This window comes from Natator depressus, chromosome 27, assembly GCF_965152275.1.
Source record: "Natator depressus isolate rNatDep1 chromosome 27, rNatDep2.hap1, whole genome shotgun sequence".
In the NCBI taxonomy this organism is placed as follows: Eukaryota; Metazoa; Chordata; order Testudines; family Cheloniidae; genus Natator; species Natator depressus.
In genome coordinates this window covers 2,675,853-2,698,098 of record NC_134260.1, presented here as the reverse complement: position 1 = coordinate 2,698,098, position 22,246 = coordinate 2,675,853, and the positions used below count along the sequence as shown (strand labels likewise).

At 57.8% G+C, this 22,246-nt stretch overlaps 2 protein-coding genes across 2 annotated transcripts in view; both read left to right on the top strand.

The window, feature by feature from the left end:
* Window positions 1-22,246, top strand: part of DNAAF19 (dynein axonemal assembly factor 19) — a 180,587-nt gene that overhangs the window by 105,111 nt on the left and 53,230 nt on the right. The gene's annotated exons all lie outside the window — the stretch shown is intronic.
* On the top strand, window positions 16,794-20,420 carry HIGD1B (HIG1 hypoxia inducible domain family member 1B). Its single transcript, XM_074940760.1, has 4 exons — window positions 16,794-16,904; window positions 18,244-18,347; window positions 18,912-19,046; window positions 20,215-20,420. The coding sequence occupies exons 2-4, from the start codon at window positions 18,251-18,253 to the stop codon at window positions 20,277-20,279; spliced, it is 297 nt and encodes a 98-aa protein (XP_074796861.1). The 5' UTR covers window positions 16,794-16,904; window positions 18,244-18,250; the 3' UTR covers window positions 20,280-20,420.

Below are 22,246 nucleotides of genomic sequence, written 5' to 3'. Positions count from 1 at the left end.
TGGACATGGCAGTTGTGCTTGTCATATGTCAGCTGCTTGAGGCGAGCCCTGCTGTTTACCTTGACCTGTTAACACTCGTGAGAACGACATTACTGCCTTGCCCATACTAGGATGTCACCATGTGTTATTGCTGGGTCTTAGCTTTCATGTGATGAAAAAATTATCTTTTGTCCCAGGTGTGGACACACCCTTAAAGACTCCACCACATCCCTGGCAACTTGGTCCAGTGGTTCATTGTTCCTGATAGAAAAGGGGTGTATAGGAGACATTATGGGCAAGGGGTTTGTAATAATATTGTAGCAATCCAGCATGCCTGGAGAAATCGAGGTGGGTTACCAACGTCTCACGTTTGTGGAGAATCCTTTGGCAGGAAGATCTGGGCTGGCGAAACACATTTTTAAACACAAATTTTATGACTTGAGGACACTACCTGGTGGAGGAGGGGGGCATTTAGCTCTTTGATGCGCTAGAACTTGCTTTGTTACTGGACCAGAAAACAATCATTTGTATTTAATATGATCCTATAAAGGACACGTGTCCATAGCTAGCGTTGGATGCTGCAGGGAGCCCAGGGCAGGAAGGGTACATTTGAACGTAAATCTGTAGCTGACAAAACCTTTTATGGCTAACACTGAAAAGGCTGTTGTAATGGGGTAGTCTGCCCCTTTAAGGGCCAGGGGTCTGGGGCCAACCAGCCCTGTTCGGAGGCAGAGCCCCTTTAGGAACAGGTGTTTGGGCCTGGGAGAGGGGACCATCAGACCCAGCTCAGAAGGAGTCAGTTGCTTCGTATAAAGGTCTTGGGGACTGAACCTGTGTCTCCCCCCGTCCCCTCGTGAGTGCCCTGACCAGCTGGACTCTCTCCTCGGCCCACTGCATATTTAATCATTTATCCCCAGTGGAGCAGCTTCCACTGGAGAGACTGAGGGAGCCCCCATCGCAATATCCCAGAGCTCAGTGACCAGGGCACTCTCGTGAGGGGGGGAGACCCCTATTCAAACCCATCTCCACATCAGGGGGTGTCAAGAGCTGAGAAGAGGATGGTCAGGCCTAGTGCTTGGAGCAGCAGCTGTCAGGCCTAGTGGTCGGGCCGGGGACGGTAGCCATGGGTCAGAGCAGGAATCAGGAACGGGGCTGGAACAAGGCTGGAGCAGGAGCAGTCCGCCAGCACCACCACGTGGTGGGGGATACTCCCGGCGAGGTAGCGACACTGAGCAGACTGGAGTGGGCTGCTCTGTATCTCTGGCGTTGGGGTCACCGGCTTAGACCTGTGCCTGTGGCTTGGCCGAGCCCTGGCTCGTTGACGTGGAGCCCTGGCAGAAGGGAGACTGAGCAGCTCAGCAGCACTCTTCAGGCTCAGAGCTGACTCACTGCAGGGGGGATTGAACCTGGGTCTCCGGCACCCTGGGCGCGCCCCACAAGCCTGACGTTTAGCATGACCACCAACTCTTCACCAGCATGGCGGCAAACACCAGCTCCGATAGATGGTTCACGGCTTGGAATCCCAAGCAGAGGCTGGCACCTCTCTCGGACCCAGAGTAAGGCACTTGCCTCCCTTTGAGGGACGGGGCTATGGCCACACTCTTCCTCTGGGCATTTCCTGCTGGCTAGCTTCGGCAGCTCCCCGTTCAGCATGCTGGCTGTGGTGGATCCCTTCTTTGGGTGCCTGTCTCTGCCCAGGCATTGTGTAGGGAGCCTGGGGGCCTAACTCTGGGCTGTGGACTCCACTGGGAGGCAAGGACCTAGGTCCCTTTTTGGATCTAGCCCTTAGGCCCCTGTTGTAGGAGCGGAGAGAGAAAAGATGCCAGAGACGGGTTTTCAAATGCACTCACTGTGAAGCAAATGGCAAAACTCCCGTTGACTCCAATGGAAGCAGAGACTGGCAAGGCTGCTCTTTGGAAAGTCCCACCCCACGTTCTTCCGCAGAGAGCAAGTCCTGCCCGGAGGCCTCCCAGTGAACTGAGTTCTGTCTCCAGCACATAAACTCCCAGCACTCAGCTGGGCGGATCCTCAAATCCATGTGGGGCCCACTGCATGGCTACAAGGATCCATCTCCTGGGCCAGGGCCTTAGAAAACTCTCCTGCAGTCAGATCCATGCAGGCAAAAACTCCCCAGACTTCAGTGGGAGCTGTGCCGGTGGGCAGAGTGCACACGTGTGTAATGACTAGCCCCAGGACTCGGATTCGATAGGGAAGGGAGAATCTTGTGCTGCGAGCAGAAAGGAGAGCTGGGTTGTGGATAACTTATCAGACGGATTTTGGCATCTTTAGGCATGGATACATTGCCGCCCATTATTAACCCTGTGTGTCTGAGAACCATTCTGGCGGTGACGCCGCCCCCCAGCTCCCCAGGCCTAGCGGCAGCGACTCAAATGCACCAGTTTGTTGGTAGTACAAGAATCGCAGCAGCGTGGGAACAAGGTCCAGTCATACCCAGGGTGCAAAGGAATCGTGCTGCTGAGTGCTCCAGAAGGAGGTGAAAACCTCGCCTCAATGCCTCTGCCATGAGGGGATGGCAACTGTGCAAGGGAGCTATGGGTCTGGGTCCAGTCCCAGGGATGCCCCATATGCCATCCACAGCTACAGAGTCAGGATGCAGAGACACGGGCAGAAGGGAGCATTGTGATCATCAGTCTGCCCTCCTGGGTGACACATATCAGAGACCTGCCCTGAATTAATACCTGGTTGAACTAGAGCAGATCCAGTCTTGATTTAACACTTTCTAGTGCTGGAGAAGCTCTGGGGACGTCGTTCCAAAGGTTAATTATCCTCCCTGTTAAAAATGTGCCTTATTTCTAGTCTGGATTTGTCTTGCTTCGACTTCCAGCCGTTGGCTCATGTTATCCCTTTGTCTGCTGGACTGAAGAGCCCTTTGCCACATTTCCGTTCCCCACACAGGTACTTACAGACTGTGATCAAGTCGCCCCTTAGCCCTCTCCTTGTTAAACTAACCAGTGAGCTCCTTGAGTCTATAGCATGCTAAGCATTTGTTCACATCCTTTAATCATTCTTGTGGCTCTTCGCTGACCCCTCCCCAATTTATCAACATCCTTCACCAGAACTGGACCCAGGATCCCAGCAACAGTCACACCAGTGCCAGATACAGAGATAAAATAACCGCTCTGCTCCTACTTGATTCCCTTGTTCATGTTTCCCAGGGTGGCATTAGCTCTTTTGGCCACAGCGTCGCACTGGGAGCTCGTGGTCAGCTCATTATCTACCACGATTCCCAAATCTTGTTCAGAGTCGCAGCTTCGCAGGATAGAGTCCCCAACCCTGTACATATGGCCGACAGCCCTTGTTCCTAGGGGGGACATTTACATTTGGGCAGTCTGAACTGCGATGTGTTTGCTCTTCCCCGCCCACCAAGCAATCCAGCTCACTCTGTATCAGTGACCTTGGCCTCTTCATGATTTACCATTCCCCCAATTTTGTGTCATCTGCATATTTTCTCAGCAATGATTTTATATTTTTTTCAGGTCATTGATAAAAATGTTAAATAGCGTGGGGTAGGGGTTCTCCACCTTTTTCTTCCTGAGGCCCCCCCAAGATGCTATAAAAACTCCATGGCCCACCTGTGTCACAACAACTGGTTTTCTGCATATAAAAGTCAGGGATGGCATTGGGGATAGCAAACAGGGCAATTGCCTGGGACCCCATGCCAGAGGGCCCCCTGCGAAGCTAAGTTGCTCCAGCTTTGGCTTCAGCTCTGGGTGGCAGGGCTCAGAGCCACGGGCTTCGGCTTTCTGCCCTGAGCCCCAGCGAGTCTGATGCTGGCTGTGCTTGGAGGAGCCCCTGAAACCTGCTCACGGTCTCCTGGGAGCCCCGGACTTTGGTGAGAACCACTGGCGTAAGGCCAAGAACTGATCTTTGAGGGACCCCACTAGAAACACACCCGTACAATGTGAGACCTATCAGTTAACCAGTTTTTAATCCATGTAATGGTGCCATGTTGATTTTGTATCATTCTAGTTTCTTAGGATACTGTGCAGTACCAAGTCAAACGCCTAACAGAAGTTCAAGTATATTACATCAGCACTATTACCTTTATCTACCCAACTTGTAATGTCACCAAAAGATATCAAGTTAGTTTGACAGGAGCTCTTTCCCATAAACTCACATTGGTGGGCATTAATTATATTACCCTTGTTTAATTCTTTACTAATCGAGGACTGGATGAGCCTTCTATTATTTTGCTGGGCGTCAGTGTCAGGCTGACAGGCCTATAACTACCTGGGTTGTCCCATTTATCTTTTTCACATATTGGCACGTTAGCTTTCTTCCAGTCCTCTAGAACGTCCCCTGGGTTCCAAGACTGACAGAAAATCAACATTAACGGTTCAGAAAGCTCCTAAGCCAGCTCTTTTAAAATTCTTGGTCGCAAGTTATCCAAACCTGCTCATTTAAAGATGTCTAACTTTAGTAGCTGCTGTTTAACATCTTCCTGAATTACTGCTGGAATGGAAAGGTTTTCATCATCACCATGTGATGTGACCGTGTCGTCTGGCTTTTCCTCAACTGCGGAAGAGGAACATTTATGCTAACATGTGCTCCCTATCTAAGTAATAGACCACATTTCCCAGAACCAGCAACAGAACCTAGGTACCCTGAGACTGGTAACCACTAGATTAGACCATTCCCTATTCCCCAGCAACAGAACCCAGGAATCTGGAGCCCCAGGCCCTGCTGTAACCAGTAGATCACATTGCCCCCGATTCTCCAGACTGGGACTCCCTGCCTGGCTCTCGACCACACTCCCCTCCCTTAAGAATGCCACCAGCATCCCCCAGGCCGGTGCGTCTAGCCCAGCCAGGTTTGTCTGAGTCTCCGTGTCCAGTGAGTGAGGCTGAGGAGGGTGTGTGAGAGGAAAGCCCCTTTGGAGGCCTAGCGACTGGGGAAAGCGCAGTGCCGGCTGCCATGACGCAGGCTGAAGCAACGCGGTCTCTTTGTTTACTTCCTCCGCTGTGGTTTCCTCGCGGTCTATATATAGCTCAGGGCCACAGCTTGCGCGGCCAGCTCCAGGCTGCCATCAGATCTGCTTCCATTGCTCCAGCCAGGCTGCAGGCGCAGGGTCAGCCAGGAACCCTCCCAGCTGACAGCATGGCCTGGAGAGCCAGTGGTTAAATAAAACAGAAGCAAAAGGAAATCGATTAAATCCTTGCGGGGGGGGGCAGGTTTGGTGAGGGGACACCTGCGTGTGTCTGCGCCGGGGTGGCCTGGAACTCAGGGCCCACAGCTCGGCTTCCTCCGACAGGCATCATGGCAGGACTTACCGGTGTCTCCATTGTCTAATTTTGTGCATCTTCTCTTCTCTTCTCCTGCTCTGCGTTGCTGGAGGGGGATTCTAAAACAAGCCAAATCTCCGCTGTCACACACGCTCCACCCGGGGGCGCTTCCCTGCTGTGATCACAAGGCTCCAGCTGTTAGCTGCTGCAGAGCTGAGTGCAGTGAGGTGAGGGAGTGGGAGAGACGTGTGAGGGCCCTGGCCTCTCCCGACTCTTCTTTCCCCTTTGCAGGTGATGGCCATCCACGTGCCCCTTGCCCACAGGCCAGAAAATCCCCAGGATGCCGCCTGCTCTCCACAGGCCCCGCCCCGGCCCAGCTGCTGATCACATCTCCGGGTCTCTTGCTTTTGTGTGTCACTGGCTGACAGTGAGAGACTGACAGATGCTCCAAAGTTGTAGCCACAGCATCTTGCGCGACGTGGCTGAGTGGAAACATGGGGCGGCAGAGACAAGACAGGGATGCCAGGGCCTTGTGGTTTTCCGGGGGAAGGTTTCCGTGGAGGCCACAAGGAAGCTCTGATCAAGAGCAATGTGCACTCAAGGGCTGGCACCCTCAGCCCTTAAAGGAAATCTCCTGTCTCTGTGGGTGGGGCCCCTGAGCAGAGCCCCCTGCACCCCTTCCCCGCAGCAGTGCCAGGCTCTGGCCACACCCCAGGTGCTGGCTCTGAGGGGAAGGGACATCACGTTGGGCCCTGGCAGATGTGCCCTTGTGGAGCTGAAGGTGGCACAGTGTGCTAGACTCCCACCGCCTTGCAAAGAGCCTCTCTCCCTGGACTCTGGAAGCCATAATTCTCCTCCCCACAGCCCCACAGGAAGGCCAAGGCTGTGAGGTTCCTGGGATGGCCTCCCTGCTTCCTCGCACAAAGCCTGGGCGACCTCACGGCCTCCTTGTGGGCTGGCAGATGTGGGCAGAGTCCCTGGCGTGATGACCCAGGAACAGCAGAACCTGCGTTTATTACTAGCAGAGGGACAGAGGCAGCTCCCCGCATGGGGCTGACGCCAAAACACTGTCCCTGTCTCTGAGCAGGAAGCATCCCCTCCCCTGCTTCCTCTCAGGGCACGGCCGGGGGCCCTGCCCTTCCCCTCCAGGAAGAGCCACCCCTGTGGCTGTGCCATGCACTGACCCAGCCAGCGCAGTGACTCGATCACGATGCTGCCCCCTCCATCCAGGAACCTCCACGGCCCCTGGAAGCCCTGATGCCCTGAGGCTCACGCCCTGTGTAGTAGGTCCCATCCCCACTGGGCAGGTGGGTCACAGAGGGACCTGCTCACAGTCACACAGGAAGGGGGAACAGAACCCAAGTCTAGCCCTCTGCCTTGGCCAGGAGACCATCCTTGCAGCTGCTGAGCCTGTGGCCCCGTCTCAGCTCTGCCCTGGAACCGGACTGGGGTAAAATGTTACCCCTCCCTCCCTCGGCTTCAGCCACGGCTTTGGCCCGGCCTCTCCCTTTCTCTCCGTCCGCCCCGTAGCTGTGTCCCCGTTATTCTGCGCACTCTCCACAGCATCCTGATGAGTGCTGGCCAAGTGCCGGCCCTGCCTTCCTTTGAACCCCGCCCCAACCGGACGATCCCAGGCCCCGCGGGGCTTCTTCCCCGAGCGTATGGCGTGGTAGGGCCCGCACACTGTGACCATTTGGGGACGGGAATCTGTGTGCCAGGCACATTTGGTCCATGGCCCAGCACCATTCGCCCTACTCCTGCCTAGGGTTGGCAACTTTCCAATCGCACAAAACCGAACACCCCAGCCCAGCCTCGCCCCTGCCCCGAGGCCCTGCCCCTTCCCGCCCCTTCCCCAATGTACCACCCCCCGCTCACGACATTCCCCCTCCCTCAGTGGTTCGCTTTCCCCCACCCTCACTCACTTTCACTGGGCTGGAGCAAGGAGTTGGGGTGCCGGAGAGGGTGAGGGCTCCATCTGGGGGTGCGGGCTCTGGGGTGGGGCTGGGGATGAGGGGGTTGGGGTGCAGGAGGGGGCTCCAGGCTGGGGGGTGGGGCCATGGGATTCGGAGTGCAGGGGGGGCTGCGGGTTGAGGCGGGGGGTTGGGGTGCAGGAGGCGGTACAGGCTCTGGGGTGGGGCTGGGGATGAGGGGTTTGGGGTGCAGGAGCGGGCTCCAGGTTTGGAGGGGGGCTCAGGGTTGGGGTGCAGGCTTACCTCGGGCAGCTCCTAGTCAGCAGTGCTGCAGGACTATGGCAGGCTAGTCCCTACCTGTCCTGGCACCGCACTGTGCCCTGGAAGTGGCTGGCAGGTCTGGCTCTTAGGTGGGGGGAACGGGACAGGAGGCGCCATGTACTGCTCTCACCCACAGGCTCCGCCCCATCTCCCATTGGCTGCGGTTCCTGGCCAATGGGAGTGTGGAGCTGGTGCTTGGGGCGGGGGCAGCGCGCGGAGACCTGTGGTCCCCCCGCCTAGGAGCCAGATCTGCTGGATGCTTCCGGGGCGCAGCACTAGCCTGCCTTAGCCCTGCAGCACCGCTGACCGGTCTTTTAATGGCCCGGTCGGTAGTGCTGACAGGAGCTGCCAGGGTCGCTTTTTGACCGGATGTTCCAGTCGAAAGTCAGACACCTGGCAACCCTATTCCTGCCCTGGGATAACGCAGATGGGCTGAGCGTGGGGCTGTAGCAGCCCAGATCCTGGGCCCGAAAGCATTCTGCCTGTCCTGGGCAGAGCTGAGACCAGCCAGTAGGAGTGCAAGTCAGGAGAGCTGGGCTCTGCACTGACTCACTGCATGACCTTGAAAAACAACGGCCCCCGTCATATTCGAGGTGAATATTCATTAGCAGAGCCCCAAGTCAAGTGCTGGAAATGGCACCATTAACAGGGAGGGTGACTAACTGCTGGACCAAACACCAAGGGAGTCTTCAGAGCCAGGCTGGAGGCTTTCGGGAAGATGCTTTGGCCAAACAAGCTACTGGACTCAGTACTGGGGTGACGGGGGGAAACTGAATTGCGATTTACCAGAGTTCCGACCAGGTGATCTAATGGGTCCGTCCGGCCTTAAACTCTGTGAATCTACAGCGTGGTGACTGCACTGTCCAACCGAGCAATCCTGGTGCCCTCAGCAAGTTCTTACACGCACAAGAGGGAAGGCTGGTCGGGTGACTGGGGTTCTCGATTCTCGAACCTCCACTTGGACAAACTCTGATCAGCCCCCGTGGTTGTGGAGACAGCCTGGGCTGCAAGCGGGTCTGCACTAGTGCTCGCAGTGGCTGAGATGCCACCTTCTTCTTTCTGCTCACAAACCCACCCTGAGCTTTGCAGATGGCTCTCTTCTTTGTAGCTATTTGCTGGCTGGTGTCAAGCTGCTCCCATCCCTGGAGCTGTTCAGCTGGCTCTTTGCGGTGTGTCATTCGTCACTTGGTATCACGTCTGCTTTCTGACTGGGTGGATGGAACTTTTTAAAGCAGGAGAATAGCCACCAACGACCATTCTTCTTCACCCCCCAAATCCCCCTGTCTCCACTCAAAGGGGAGTGTCAGAACAATGTACGGCCATTCCCCCTGAAGATGTTTGCAAGGCCGGGTCCCCAGGGGCACGGCTGTGGGTCAGGATCCAAGCAGGTGTTACCAAAGAATCTCGCACAAATCCACTAGCACTAGCTAGCGTCAAGGACATGGGTTCTGTGTTCAGGGTGCACTCACGCGCTGCATTGGGAGGAGGAATACAAAGCCCCAGCACGCCGCTCCTGTTAACTTCAGAGTCCCAGTTGCCTCATTAACGCCTTGGCGGGCTCGCTTTGGGGAAGCTGGAGGGCTTTCACGCTTCCTCCGCGCCCTCTCTTTTTACTCGGAGCATCTCCCCGCTCCGAGGGTGGTTTATTTGCAGTGATGAATGCAGCTGGCGGGCCGAATGACACAAATGCTCGTTGGACCTTGTTAGTGACAAGTCACCAGTTTGGGTTTCTTTGAGACTAACAATGGCTCTGCGTCCTAGGGTTTGACCTCCGCTCTCCTTTCCCGTCCCCGCGATGCCACATCCTAACCAGACTTGGCAGCTAATATTAAGGCTTCCTGACACCCGGTTAACTTCCGAAGCCTTGCTCCTCTCTGTGCATTGCATTGTATTGCGGGCTCAGCACTGGGGGAAGCTCAAAGCCTCTCTGGAAACAGGGCAGAGTATCCGGGGCCAGGTGTGAACTCCTAGCACCCTTCAGCACAAGGCTCGTCAGAGCCATCCCAGTCTGGCTCCAGTCGGCGAGGAAGGGGGTGGGCACTGCAGGGACCTGCATTGTCAGAGGGGCCCTGGGTTCGGTCACAGAACCACTTGCAGAGTTGCAAAGGCTCATTAAAGCCATTGTCATTCACTTCCTCAGACTAGACAAAACTCCCTGGGCCTCAGGGAGTCAGGCACAGATCCCCAATGGGAGTTAGGTACCTAAATACCTTCGGGCTCAGGCACCAACTCCCATGGGCTCAGAATGGCTAGCTTCCGTCAGCCCTTTGAAAATGGCAGTCTCAATGCTAATGGTGCCAAGCTCTTCATCCGACCCCTCCCACCTGGAATGAGAGCAAAACACAGGCCTATGAGTCAAGAGATGAGTAGCTCTGTCCCTGATGCGTCCCAAGTCTCTGCCCTGCTCCGTGCCTCAGTTTCCCCATCTGTCAAATGTCAATCACCATATTGCTCTTCTCCCCCCGGGGGGCTGTGAGGTTTATTTCATTCTTATATGTGAACTGCTTTGAGATCCGCACGCCCAAGACAAGTTGTATTGTTGTTATTATATCTCCCCTGTGCACCATCCTCCCCGACACCAGTCTTTGAGGGATACAGCCAACCCCAGCTGTCACCAGCAGATACATCCAGCTGTCACAGGAATCCAGCATCTGGGCACTTGTTCTGAGAGAGCAGGCATGGCCCCACTGGGCCCCCCGGCTCTGGCACCCCTGCACGGAGCATCTCGGTGGACTCCACCCAGACCCAGCAGATGAGACGCTCCAGTGCCTCTTCCCGACTTGCTTTTGCCCCTCTCCAGCCCATCGATGGGAGGGTCTCCCAAGTGCTTTCCAAAGCTGCCAGCCCCTGTGGGAGGCGTTTCTCCGTCTCTGGGCTCCCGTAGCGGCTCAGTGCACATAGGAGCCAAGGCTGAGATTTCCCAAAGTGGCGAATCATTTTTGGGCTCCAAACGCAGACTCTTCTAAAGGGGCAAGTCAGTTTCCTAGGCCCAAGTAAGTGGCCACACTGGAGGCCAGGTGCTGCAGTGGAGGGGTGGGGGGAAGAAACTCCCTCCCATCAGTATATGGCGCCCCCTTCAGTCTGCTTCCAGACATTGCTCTTTAGCCAAGCTAGCATTTCCCGGCCTTGTCCAGCTGGGCTGAGGAGTGGTATGGGGGTGGGGAGGGAGCAGGGAGCGAATTCTCCCTTGTGGGGAGCAGGCAGGGATGGTGTTCGAAGCTGCTCTGGGAGCAGGGAGGGAGATGGAGCCCCAGGATAAAGGTTAGTGGGATAAACGCAAGGGGCCGTGCCCCGCCCCACCTGGCTAGCTCCCCCGGAGACACAGGCGGGGCAGAGACCAGGCAGTGCGGACAGGCTCCATTCGGGAAGTGGGAGGAACGGGGCTGTACAAAGCAAGTGTTACAACTGGAGGGAGGCTGGCCCAGTGGTCAGGGCTCTAGCCTGGGACTTGGGATAGCTGGGCTCAGTTCCCTGCTCTGCCACAGCCTGTGTGACTGTGGGCAAGTCAGTCAGTGCCTCAGTTTCCCATCTGAGGAGAAAGATGCTCCTGTTCTCCCATCCTGTGGAGCCCTGCGGGGCTGGGACCATTTCTTACTCTGTGTCCGTGCAGCACCTAGCTGAGGAGGGCCCTGAACTGGGGCAGGGCCTCTCGCTGCTTCAAGTAAATAAGGACAATACTTCTCAATCGATCCCATTAAATGTTCCACTCCAGCCGGTGTCTCAGTGGCCCTTCATCTGCGTCTCAGTGGAGGGCTGGGAAGCACCGACGTGCCCTGCCCTGGCACCCTGAAGGAATGCGCTCGTTAACCGGGCTGCAAGCCGCCCGCCAACTGCACTTGAGAGGCCTGCACAGCCACTCAGCGTCTGTTCGAACCAGCCCCGCCACCCAGAGACCCAGCTGAGCCTGCGAACAAAAGCTCCAGTTCCTTCCTGCTGCTTTCCCAGAGCCCGGCCAGCTGTTAGACAAAGGACACACGGGCGCTTACCAGACTGGTTTGCCATGCTTCAAAGGAAACGACAGGACCCCCCAGCAAAACAGTGTGAGGTCCTGGATGCATGAAAAGCCAATTAGCTTAATGAAGTGAACCATTACAAGCTCCCGAGCTCCCTCTCCCCACGCTCTGGCCCAGACAGTCTCCTGCCCAAGCCTCAACAGAGACGCTGCATGGGCCAGCCCTGGGCCACTCCGTGGCTCACCCTCTCTTCCTGGGAAGGAGCAGGGGGACAGACGGCTGCGGACCAAGGAATCCACCTTCACAAATGCACTAACTGGCCCTCATGTGCCGGAGGCAGAGCGTCGGAGAGCCCCCAGCTCCCCTCCCCTGCCTCAGCCAGGGAGGCATGTGGGGGAAGCTGGCCCTCCTGCTGCCTGAGCTTTCCTGCTCTGTGGGTAAATAGGGGCTGCCAGGCCAGCACCATTTGCTAGTAGCTGAAGCAGCTTCAGGGAGGGAAGAGCTCGCTTTGGAGTGAGCCCAGCATTCCCCCGGCGGGTCAGTTGCCAGAAGGGGACCAGGAGAACAGCTCCAAACCATCCCAGGCCAGGGGCCTGCTTAGACAGCCCCACACGGCCCTGGCCACGCTGCCAGAGCGGTGCAGCTCCCGCTAGTCTCCTTGCTCTGGAGAGTGCCAGGCCCTGACCTGCCGGCTTTCCTGCGGCACCAGAGCCCACAGCAGCAGGGTGAGCTTGGCTCCCATTTTACACGTCCCCTTCCCTGCAGGGTGGGCCCCAGGGCTCACCCCCCCCGGCTGCTGGTCCCAGAGTGGGAGCTTCCCCCTGGGGTTGTTATTTCGATGGGGACAGCTAGCGTGGCCGATCAGCCAGCCTGGGACCGCGCGTGGTCCGGGCTGCTGCCTGGGCTTCCAGCCGTGCACAGCCAGGGGGCCCACGAGCAGGGTCCGTCCCCCGCCCAGGAGCTCTCCGCGGGAGGGAAGCAGCTGGGTGTTGGTGCCAGGAAAAGAGTGTGACAGCGGACGCGTGTGTCTGGGGAGGAGGGGGGCGTTGCCAGGTGCAGGCTGCAGGGGTTGCCCTGACGGGTTCCTGCCCCCGGCCCCGCTCAGAGGCAGCCCGACAGAGCCAAAGTGGCAGCGTGGCTGGAAGCAGCTCTGGGCTCCAGCAAGAGAAAGCAGCAGGGCCGTGCCGCCCTCACTCCTGACCCCGCTGATGCACCCTGGGGGCACGTGGGAGCTCACACAGCCGGCTTGGGAAAGGGCTGTTTATCTCTCTCCCTTTCGCCCCTGGAATTCACAGGGGCTGGAGCCCAGCCCTTTGATCTAAGGAGGGGTCAGTGTTTTCCACTCGAGCTCCCCGCAGTGAGGGAGGGAACAGGATGTTGGTGGCTGCAGCTGGGCCACCAGGCTCTGACCCGGGTCCCTCTGTAAACATCCCTCATGAGAAACAATCCCGTCCCCAGCCTGGTGGGAACAGCAGCAATGGGAACGGGTGGGACACGTCTGTCGCACTCTCCCTCTGCTGGAACCTCCCTCCCAGCTGGCCCCGGCTCAGAGGCTGGCTCATGGCTTCTCACTTCTCATCCCTGTGAGTCCAGAGTAACTCAACTGACTTTGCTGGCTGAAATCAGTGGGCTAGATACCACGGTGACAGGGACTAGAACAAGATCTTAAGAAGCAGTATAGCCCAGTGGGTGGCACACAGACCTGGGACTCAGAAGACCTGGGGTTTATTCCTAGCTCTAGCCTGCTGGGTGACCTTGAACAAGTCATTTTCCTGCTCCATGCCTCAGTTTCCCCCAGTTAGAATGGGGACAGGACACTGACACTGACCTCCTTTGCACGGCTCTCTGAGATCCTCAGGGCAGCTCGAGGGGGAACTTCCTGATCTCGCCTACACTGGAGAATTCCTAAGGAACTGTGGAAGGGCACAGATTGGAGCCTCTGCCCCGTCGCTCCCCATCACTCTGGCAAGACGGCCACATGCTCCAGAAGCAAGGAGCACATAGCAAACCTAATGGGGCTCTGGGCTCGGCACCCTGGAGAACATGCGCTGACAAGCTCTCCACCTTTGGCTGCATGCAGAACTGGGTCCTTAGTGCTGCATGGCAGGGTTCAGGGGCTGTTGCACCTCAGCTGGGGCTGCCCTCCCCCACCTCCCAGCTCGTTTATTACTGGTGGGGGATAAATCACTGCAGCTGGGAAGCAGCAGCCAGGGTGCCAGTGTCCCAGGTGGGCAGTCTGCTGCTAAGCCAAGGCAGGGGCTTGCCCCAGTGCATCCCAGTTTATCCCCTCTCACATTTCTGACACCCTCTCCCTCAACCATGGGCAAGCAGATACTGCCTGCCTCTCGCAGGGGGCTGTGGGAGCTGCACAAGGGGTGATGGATCCGGACTAGCGGGGGTCCCACGGGGTGGGGGAGACTCAGCACATCCTGGGGGGCAGGCAGAACTAGATTAAGAGAGAGGGAAATGGGGCGGAAGAGCAGGGAAAGCTGCCTGGCTCCGAGATCCACTGGGACAGAATCCTTTCCCCGGGGAAGTGCTGGGAGCCCCTTTGTGTGGGACGCTGAACACTTCCCAGATGCTGGATGTGTCCCAGCAGGATGGGGACTGGCTGCTCCCCAGATCTTCTCGGGCAGCTTAGCCCACTGGTCAGGGTGTGTCACCGTCTGCCACAGCGGAGGTTAGCAACACCCTGGCCTCGGGCACGCCAGCTGTAGACACTCCGGTGTTGAGCCCTGGACGGCCCCAGTGCAGTCCCTTGTGTCTTGGCCAAGACGGCGATGGACTGGGCACTGAGGGGCCAAGCTCAGGCCTTGGGCCTCCTCCAAGACCCCGCGCCCTCTAAAAGCTTGTCTGCTGCTTCAAAGGGCTGCTCCTAACCCACAAAGCCCTATGAACTGGCATCAGCCTTTGCGTTGCCCACGTTCTGAAGCAATCCAGGGACCTGGCTTCCTCCCCATTCACCCCTCCCCCAAGCTGTGTGTCACCTGCAGAGTTTCCCGGAGATGATTTCCGATTTGGGTCTAGGTCATTAATCAAACTGTGAAATAGTGAAGGGCCAAGAGCCACTCCCTGCAGGACTCCACTGGAAACACACCTGCTCGATGATGATTCCCTGTAAACAGTTACATTTAGTCAGTTTTTAATCCATGTAATGTGGGCCAGGTTCATTTTATATTCTAGTTTTTTAATCAAAATATTGTGCAGTATCGACTCAAATGCCTTGCAGAAGTCTAATTATATTATACCTTTGTCAACTAAACATGGAATATCATCAAAAAGAGATATCAAGTTAGTTTGTCATGATCTATTTTCCACAAACACATGTTGATTGATATTAATTATGTTACGCTCCTTTCATTCTTTATTAACTGACGAGTGGATCAGCTGTTCCATTATTTTGCCCGGGATTGATTTCAGGCTAACAGGGCGGTAACTACCCACATTGTTCCATTTCCCTTCTTAAATATTGGCACAACATTAGCTTTCTTCCAGTCCTCTGGAGTTTCCCTAGTGTTCCAAAAGTTCTGGAAAAATCAACTTTAACATTCCAGATTGCTCCTCAGCTAGCTCTTTTTAAACTCTTGGTTGCAAGTTCTCCGAACCTACTGATTTAACAATCTCCAACTTTAGTAGCTGCTGTTTAACATCCTCCTGAGTTACTGTTGGAATGGAAAGTATTTCTTCATCATCTTATGATATACGTACATCATCTGTCTTTTTCCCAAATACAGAAGAGGAATATTTATTGAACACTTCTGCTTTGTCTGCAATTCTACCATTTCCATTTAGTAATGGACCAATACCATTTCTAGGATTCCTTTGGTTCCTAATATACTTAAAAAACCCTCTACTTATTGTCCTTAACTGTGCCGGCCATAAATGCCTCCTTGTGTCCTTTTGCTTCTCTTATCAATTTTCTATAATTCCTAGCTTCTAATTTATATTCATTGCTATCAACTGCCCCCTTTTTTCCATTTGGTATCTATTGTTTTGGTTTTTTATATATATCTGCTTTCGCTTCAAATTAATGGCTTGAGACCTGGTTTATCAGAGATTGCCTTACACTTCATGATCATCCAAGACAGCTATTCTCCACATTAATGATGCAGCTGGACAGACCAGGCATGGACGACTCTCTGCAGCAGCCTTCCATTTATCAGCTCCATAGGGTGATGGAAGGTCTATGCCAAATCTATAAAGCCCTTGGAAAGAAAAGATGCTCTTGTGGCTAAAGCCCCTGCTAACGTGGAAGAGAAGCCCTGGAAAGCCTCTGCCATGGATTTCATAGAGAGCCCATACACCATTTGCTGCAGAATGGCTGCGCGGAAGCAGCACGCAGGCGATGCTCCATGGTGATGTTCTCTAGACTGGTCTAAATCCAGCAGAGAACATGACGATTCTCTAAACTGCCCTGCCTCCCAGCCAGAAGTCACTGATTTTCACAAAGCACCAGTGCTGAAGCCTCTTCCCCAGGCTCACTGGGACATGGCCAGTGGGCAACATCAAACAATGCCATGGGCATGTTGGTGACACCACCCACAAGAGGATCTCCAAGCACTTTACCAATGTCTGGTCACTTGGCCGCACAGCCCCCGTGTCGGCAGATATTAGTGTCCTCGGTTTACACATGTTCAAACTGAGGACCCAGGAGAGGAAATGACTTGCCCAGTGAATCAGTGCCAGACCTGGTGCAGAACCCAGGAGTCCTGACTCCCAGCCCCTGCTGTCTCTCCTGAGCAGACAACCCGGCCTTCCTCGTGGGGGGCGGGGGGGGCCGTTGGGCTCTTCCCTCCGTACTAACATTAGTGCAATTCCTGCCACCAGCCTGCCACTGCCCAGCACCACCTGCCCCCAGGGGATCTTCTAGCCCCACCACTTCCCCCATCCCTCAGGCATGAGGGGCCGGGCACGGCCAGGTGTCACTGCCTACCCATGGGGGGCAGAGGGCAGAGGCTTGGGGCCATGTAAGGGGGTCCAGGGGACGGGAGCCCCGTGGTTAACGGGGCTGGCAGCAAAGGCAGGGCAGGGAGCTCAAAGGCTTGTTAGCGGGAGGAAGGCAGAGCCCATCCTGGGGTGGGGGTGGGGAGTCTGGGGGCTGTGAGCTATGACTGCAGGGGTGGCTGGCAGACAGGGAGGGACAGGAGGCTGGTGGACACCCTGAGGTGCTGGTGGAGTGGGACTTTTCCCGCCTGTTTCTCGTGGCTCAGGGAATCCTGGGCAAAGCCGGAGGCCTGGGTGCTCAGCCAGTGGGTGCGGTCTTGATTTCATCAGAGACCCTTTCCTCTGGGAGAGGAGCTGGAGTCCAGCAGACAAAGGGTTAAGGTCCCTGGAACTGGTGCCAATTTACCAGCCCCCTCTCTGCTCTCTCCCCCTCCCCAGCCGGTGACTTTGCTGTAACCCTAACGTGAGGGGCTGGGAAATGTCCCTGGTGCGGACGGGGAGAGGAGATCCAGCCCGGGCAGCCTGCAGACCTAGCCCAGCAACACTGAGAGCAGGTAAGTGCCAGCAGGCTCCTGGCACATGGCTCTGGGTCCTTTGGATGGGGCCCGGTGAGTGCTGGACAGCGCCCAGGAGCCAGCAGCCTTGCCAGGGGCTCGGCACCCTGGCTGCCTGCGCAAGAAGGGAGGTTCAGTGTCTCAGGTCACGGCGCTTCGCTCGGCTCTCTGCTGGGTTGGGCCTGCAGCTTTCTCGGCCGCTTGGCAGAGCTGTTGGCACTGGGCAAGCAGCCCAGGGATGAGGGGTTTGGAAATATCCGTCACTGGGAAGCCTGGCCATGCCATACTGGTGCCCAGCGGCCCTGGGCCGGTAATGGCTACAGAGCTGCTGAGCATTAGCAGCATGAAATCTGCTCCAGAGCCCTCCCCTGCGCACCTGGGCACGGACCAGGGGATGGCGGCTCCTGTACAGAGGGAGGCAGGTTCTCGAGCAGAGGGAAGTCAGGACCCCACCCCCTCAGAGGATACCAGCTACAGGTATTTTACTGCACCCCTGGGATCCTGACGCTTGCTCCCCACCGTGAACTCAGCCTGCCCTGCTTTAGGACAAACACGGCCCTTCATGGTGTCATGCTCACAGGCCCGTCACTGACTGTAGCTACAGCTTATCCCTGGCTTGTGGCACATGAGAGGCATCCCGCTTACCTGGGAATTGTCCCGCTGGCTCAGGGTCTGTCTCGGGGGCTGACAGTGGCCTCGGGTCGGTGCTGGCACCGGACAGGCCCCAGGCACAGCCTGGCCTTGGGCTGGCTGGTGCGAATGCCGCGTCCCCTGCGCTGCAGACCCAGTCGCACCCGTCCACGACGCCCAAAGCCCAGCAGAGCGACGCAGGGGAGAGGCACTGGAGCCCTGCTGGCATCTCAGACGCTTGCTGCAGCCGCACGAGCCCATTGCTGGGGGCAGCAGGGCACAGCACAGACCGAGCGGGTTCTGTTCTGGGAACCTCCCCCCGCCCCAGGGGGAACAAGTGGCCAGCAGTGGCCCAGCCATTCACATGCCTTAGCTGGGCAGCCCCTGGACAGGCCCCAGGGAGGCAGGATTCCTGGGTTCTGCCCCAGCCCTGCCACCGACTTGCTCTGTGACCATGGGTGACAGACACCTGCCCTTCTCCGGGCCCCAGCTGTAAAGTGGGGAGAGGGAAGAGGTGTGGGTTGTTCCTGTGGTAAGACACTAGGAAGCACAAGGAAGTTGTGACAGTGCAAAGCCCTGGCTGGGGGCACCAGGCAGACCCCGGAGTACAGCTCTGTGGGGTGGGGTGGGGGCAAAGGGGACACTGGAGGAGGGGAGTCACTGACTGCTGGGGTTGGAAAGCTGGCTCATGGAGCCTGTTTGGCTGCAGGGGCAGGATGGTTATGGATGAAAGCCAGTGGGTCCCTGAGCGCGAAGGCACCGTCTCCACCAAGCTCCTGCAGAAGGCGGGTGCGGCCCCGTTCGTGCCCGTTGGTGAGTGGGGGCGAAGGGGTGCTGCTGGGAGGGCAGCGTGCCCCGGGACCCAGCGAGGGGACGGCCTCAGGAGCTGCTCCCTGGAGACTGGGTGGGGATGGACGGGGGTGGCAGGACCGGAATAGCAGGGCTTGGCAGGTCAGATGGGAGCTGCGGGAGCTTTCATAGCACCTGCCCCACAAGCTGCGTGGCCACGAGAGGTGTGAAAAACCCTTCCCCAGCCAAGCCAGGGCAGCTCCTGGCTTCCCACCATCGCTGGGTGCAGAGCGCTGGCTGGCATGTGAAATGGACCCATCCTCCGAGCCCAAGGGAGGAGAAGAGCTAGTAACTACCGGGCCCGTGTGCTGACCGGCCCCTGCAGGGGGAATCGCAGCACGGACGGTGCTACGGGCGGGGGCTGCCGACGGGAGCCGGGTAGCACAGAAGCCAGGAAGAATCAAACAAACCAAAAGTACCAGGGAGGCCCTTGGCCAGCAGCTCACGCTGCAGCATCAGCCTCCTCAACGCCAGCTGTGTGCCCCGGAGAGCCTCCCAGCGACCCAGCTGCCATGTGCTCTCCCGCAGGCATTGGGGGCTTTGCCCTTGTGGTCGCTTATGGCCTCTACAGACTGAAGGCCAGAGGAAAGATGAAGATGTCCGTGCACCTGATCCACACCCGCATGGCTGCCCAAGCCTGCGTGGTTGGAGCCATCACGCTGGGTAAGTGAGGGCTGGGGTATGATGGGGCCAAGGTGTACATAGGCTGTAGCCTAGGCAAGCTGGGACCCAGACAGGGGCTGCATTCTGCTAGGCACCGAAACCCCCGCCAGGGTGGTGGATTTTGCAACTGCTGGATGGTGCGTTGGCATTGGCCACCTCTTCTTGGGGCTGCGGCCTGAGTCACGCAGAGGAAGGGGGGGTCACTCAATCGGAGGGGTTCACTTGAAATTGGTGCCAGATCAAAGGGACTCCTTTGTCACACACAGAATTGGGCCATGAAGTCCAAGGTCCCTGCCCTCACATACAAAGGGAGAAGCTTTGTCCACACCCAGGGCTGCTGCTGAATATCACCTTGGGCACCTGAATCACCCATACAGTAACGGGGCTGCGTCTGCAAGCGGCGTCCCCTTTCCTCCACCCTGCTGGAGAAACCTGCCTTCCTCCCCTTCCCCACCACGGCTTGAGACAACGCAGCCCCTCTCTGCCAAGATGTGTGGAGGGGCCAGCGGGCAGGGGGGCCAGGCAGCTGGGGAACATCAGCCGGGCGAGGACAGCAGTGCGGAAAGCTGATGGGCCCCAGTGAGCTCTCTGGAGCGCGCAGTCAGCAGCTTCCAGCAGGCCGAGTGCGTCAGCCCAGGTGCAGGGCCGAGGCCACAGCCGCTTGGAAAAGCTCTCCTGATGCTAGGGCCCTGCCCCCTGGCCAGACTCCAGCTCGGGATCCTGCAGCAGTTTGCTGGGCCTGAGTCTCGTTTATACTGCAAGCCCTTGCAGCGAGACTTGGGCAATGTGATTTGGGGGCCGGAAGGGAGCGTTGTGCCCATCCGGTCTGCCCTCCTGCATGGCCCCAGCCGGAGCGTTTCAGCCAGTGCCGCCTGCAGCGAGGCCAACTGGGGGCAGGTTTTAGAGACACCTGAGCAAGGCAAATTGCCCGCAGCCTGGGGGTAGCTGCGTTGGTGGCCAAGGGCCCTCGTGGTTCGCACTTTACAAGCTTCTGTTCCCGGTTGCCCCTACGGGTTCAGCTGCCTGCTCCTCGGGAGCGGGTGAGGTGATCCACAGCGCTCCAGGACAGACAACGCTCTAGAAATACAAGTTATTTGTGTGGCACGTTCCTGGTGCCACTGTCCCTTTCCCTTTCGGGCCTGCGCTGATGTCACGGTCTCTCTTGCAGGAGCAACCTACACGGTGTACAAAGATTACCTGCTGAAACTGGCTGCGGACAGAGCCCAGAAATAGCCCAGAGGAAGCTGCAGCGTCTGAGGGCCACAGCACAGCGATCTTCCCTTTGCAGAACCTAGGCCCCTGCAGCCCCGTGCTCCCTGGGGCTGCTGTTGTGTATGGAACCAATCCTGCTTTCACGGTTTATAAAGTTACAGGTAACGGGAGGCTCAGCCCGGTTCTTGGAACACACTTGGAGCTGGTGCAGGGGAGCTGCAGCCAGCACTTTCTGAGCTGGTCAGTAAGGCAGGCAGGCAGGCAGTGCAGGGCTCTAGGGGGCAGGACGCCTGGGTTCTATTCCCAGCTCGAAGGGAGAGCAGCGTGGCAGCTAGGCAGGGGGTGGGGGCGAGGGCTCAGACTGCTGCATGATGGATGAATGGTGCTAAGGTGAAGGGAGAAATGATGCCTGTGTGGCGAAGGCCGGGGCCTGCGCTTCATGCCCTGCTCTACACCTGGGTGGCCTGGCACTAGTGTCTCTGAGCTGCAGTTCCCAGAGCCAGATTAACCTTTTGTGGGCACCCATGGGGGCAATGGAGCAGGGTGCAGTGGGGTCAGCCAGGGGCATGGCATGGCAGGGATGGCTGCGCTCCGCCCAGCCCAGTGCAGGGAACTATCTACAAACCGGCACCCACAGCTCTTCCCCACCCCTTCACAGCCCAGCACCCACCGTCCCCCAGACACCCCTTTCCCCATACACTGCCTCCCGGCCGCACTCACTGGCTCTGCTGGGAGGTGACCGTCTGACGGGCTGAGCCGACAGCGCAGCCAGGGCTGGTCCTGGGGCGGGGAATTGTTCCAGCCCCTCAAGAGTGGTGCAATCAGCCAGGCCGGGGCCCACTTGCCTGGAGGGGCCCAGTCAAGCCCTCCCCCACCCAACTGGCTGAGACTGGCCAGGCTTCTGCACCAGTCCCAGGTGGCTCAGCTCCCGGGAGACAGGTGGGGCCCCATGGGTGGTGGGAAGCATAGACTGCCGGGAGCTGGAGGTGCACTGGGGTCTTGCCGGGGGGCAGGGCCAGGGGATGAAGAGGAACAAGTGGTGGGTGGGATGGGGTGGGGCAGGGAGGCTGGCAGGGTCTCAGCCCACAGGGCAAGCAGAGCAGGCTGGGGCCCCTTCTGAGCATGGGCCCAGCTCCATGGCACCATTGTAAACCTGGCACTGGCAGTTCCCCCAGCTCTGAAACAGGATAACCACCCCATCTCCTCTCCCTTGACCCGGTTGCGGTCTGGGGCGGAGCTGTGCCAACAAAGGACTGCCGCAGGGCTGGGAGAGGTGCATGGCAGGGGCCTGGGCCAGAGCCACGCCATGGGACTGAGATCTCCATGGAGAGAGAACAGGGCTCAGGGCCCCCACAGGCTTGTTACCAACATGCACTGAAGCCAGGCCAAACTGGTCTCCTTGGAGCCGAGCCCTCTCATCCAGCCCTAGGTAGCCATAAGACAGAGACCTGCTCTGTTAGGCAGCCCGGCTCCCTGCTGCTAGCATAGGGCCATGCTCACAGCCTGGCACAGCGCACAGGTGCCTGCCCAGAGGACAGGAGCTCAGTGCTGCCGCCGGGGGCCTGACATCCCGAGGACTTTCCACCTTGCCTCAGCTCAGGCCAGCAAGACCCACATGAGTGAATAAAGCAGGTGCTCAGCTCTGGCTGGCTCCAGAAAGCCCTGGGAGCTGCAGACAGGGATGAGGATGGGACTCTGGAGGGGCCATGGCTAGGGCCAGCCCGGCAGGTCGTCGGGGCTCCAATATGAACGGACACAGGGAAGTGCAGTCACATTGAGCTGGAAAGAGACCAGGGACCAGCACAGTGTTTGCTCCACGAGACCAAACCCAGCAAGCTGGAGGGTGAACAGAGGCAGCCCCAAGCAAAGACTCCAGGGTATGTGGAGAAGAGGTACGGCCTGAGCAGGGGCAGTGCCAGCTTCCCAACACTGAGCTGGGGGGGCAGCACTAGGGCTGAGGGGAAACGGTCAGTGTCCACCATGGTCCA

Coding starts and splice junctions, on each gene's coding strand:
- HIGD1B (XM_074940760.1), top strand. CDS start 18,251: ATGGTTATGGATGAAAGCCAGTGGGTCCCTGAGCGCGAAGGCACCGTC. Junction 18,348..18,911: donor GGCCCCGTTCGTGCCCGTTG/GTGAGTGGGGGC, acceptor GCTCTCCCGCAG/GCATTGGGGGCTTTGCCCTT. Junction 19,047..20,214: donor GGTTGGAGCCATCACGCTGG/GTAAGTGAGGGC, acceptor TCTCTCTTGCAG/GAGCAACCTACACGGTGTAC.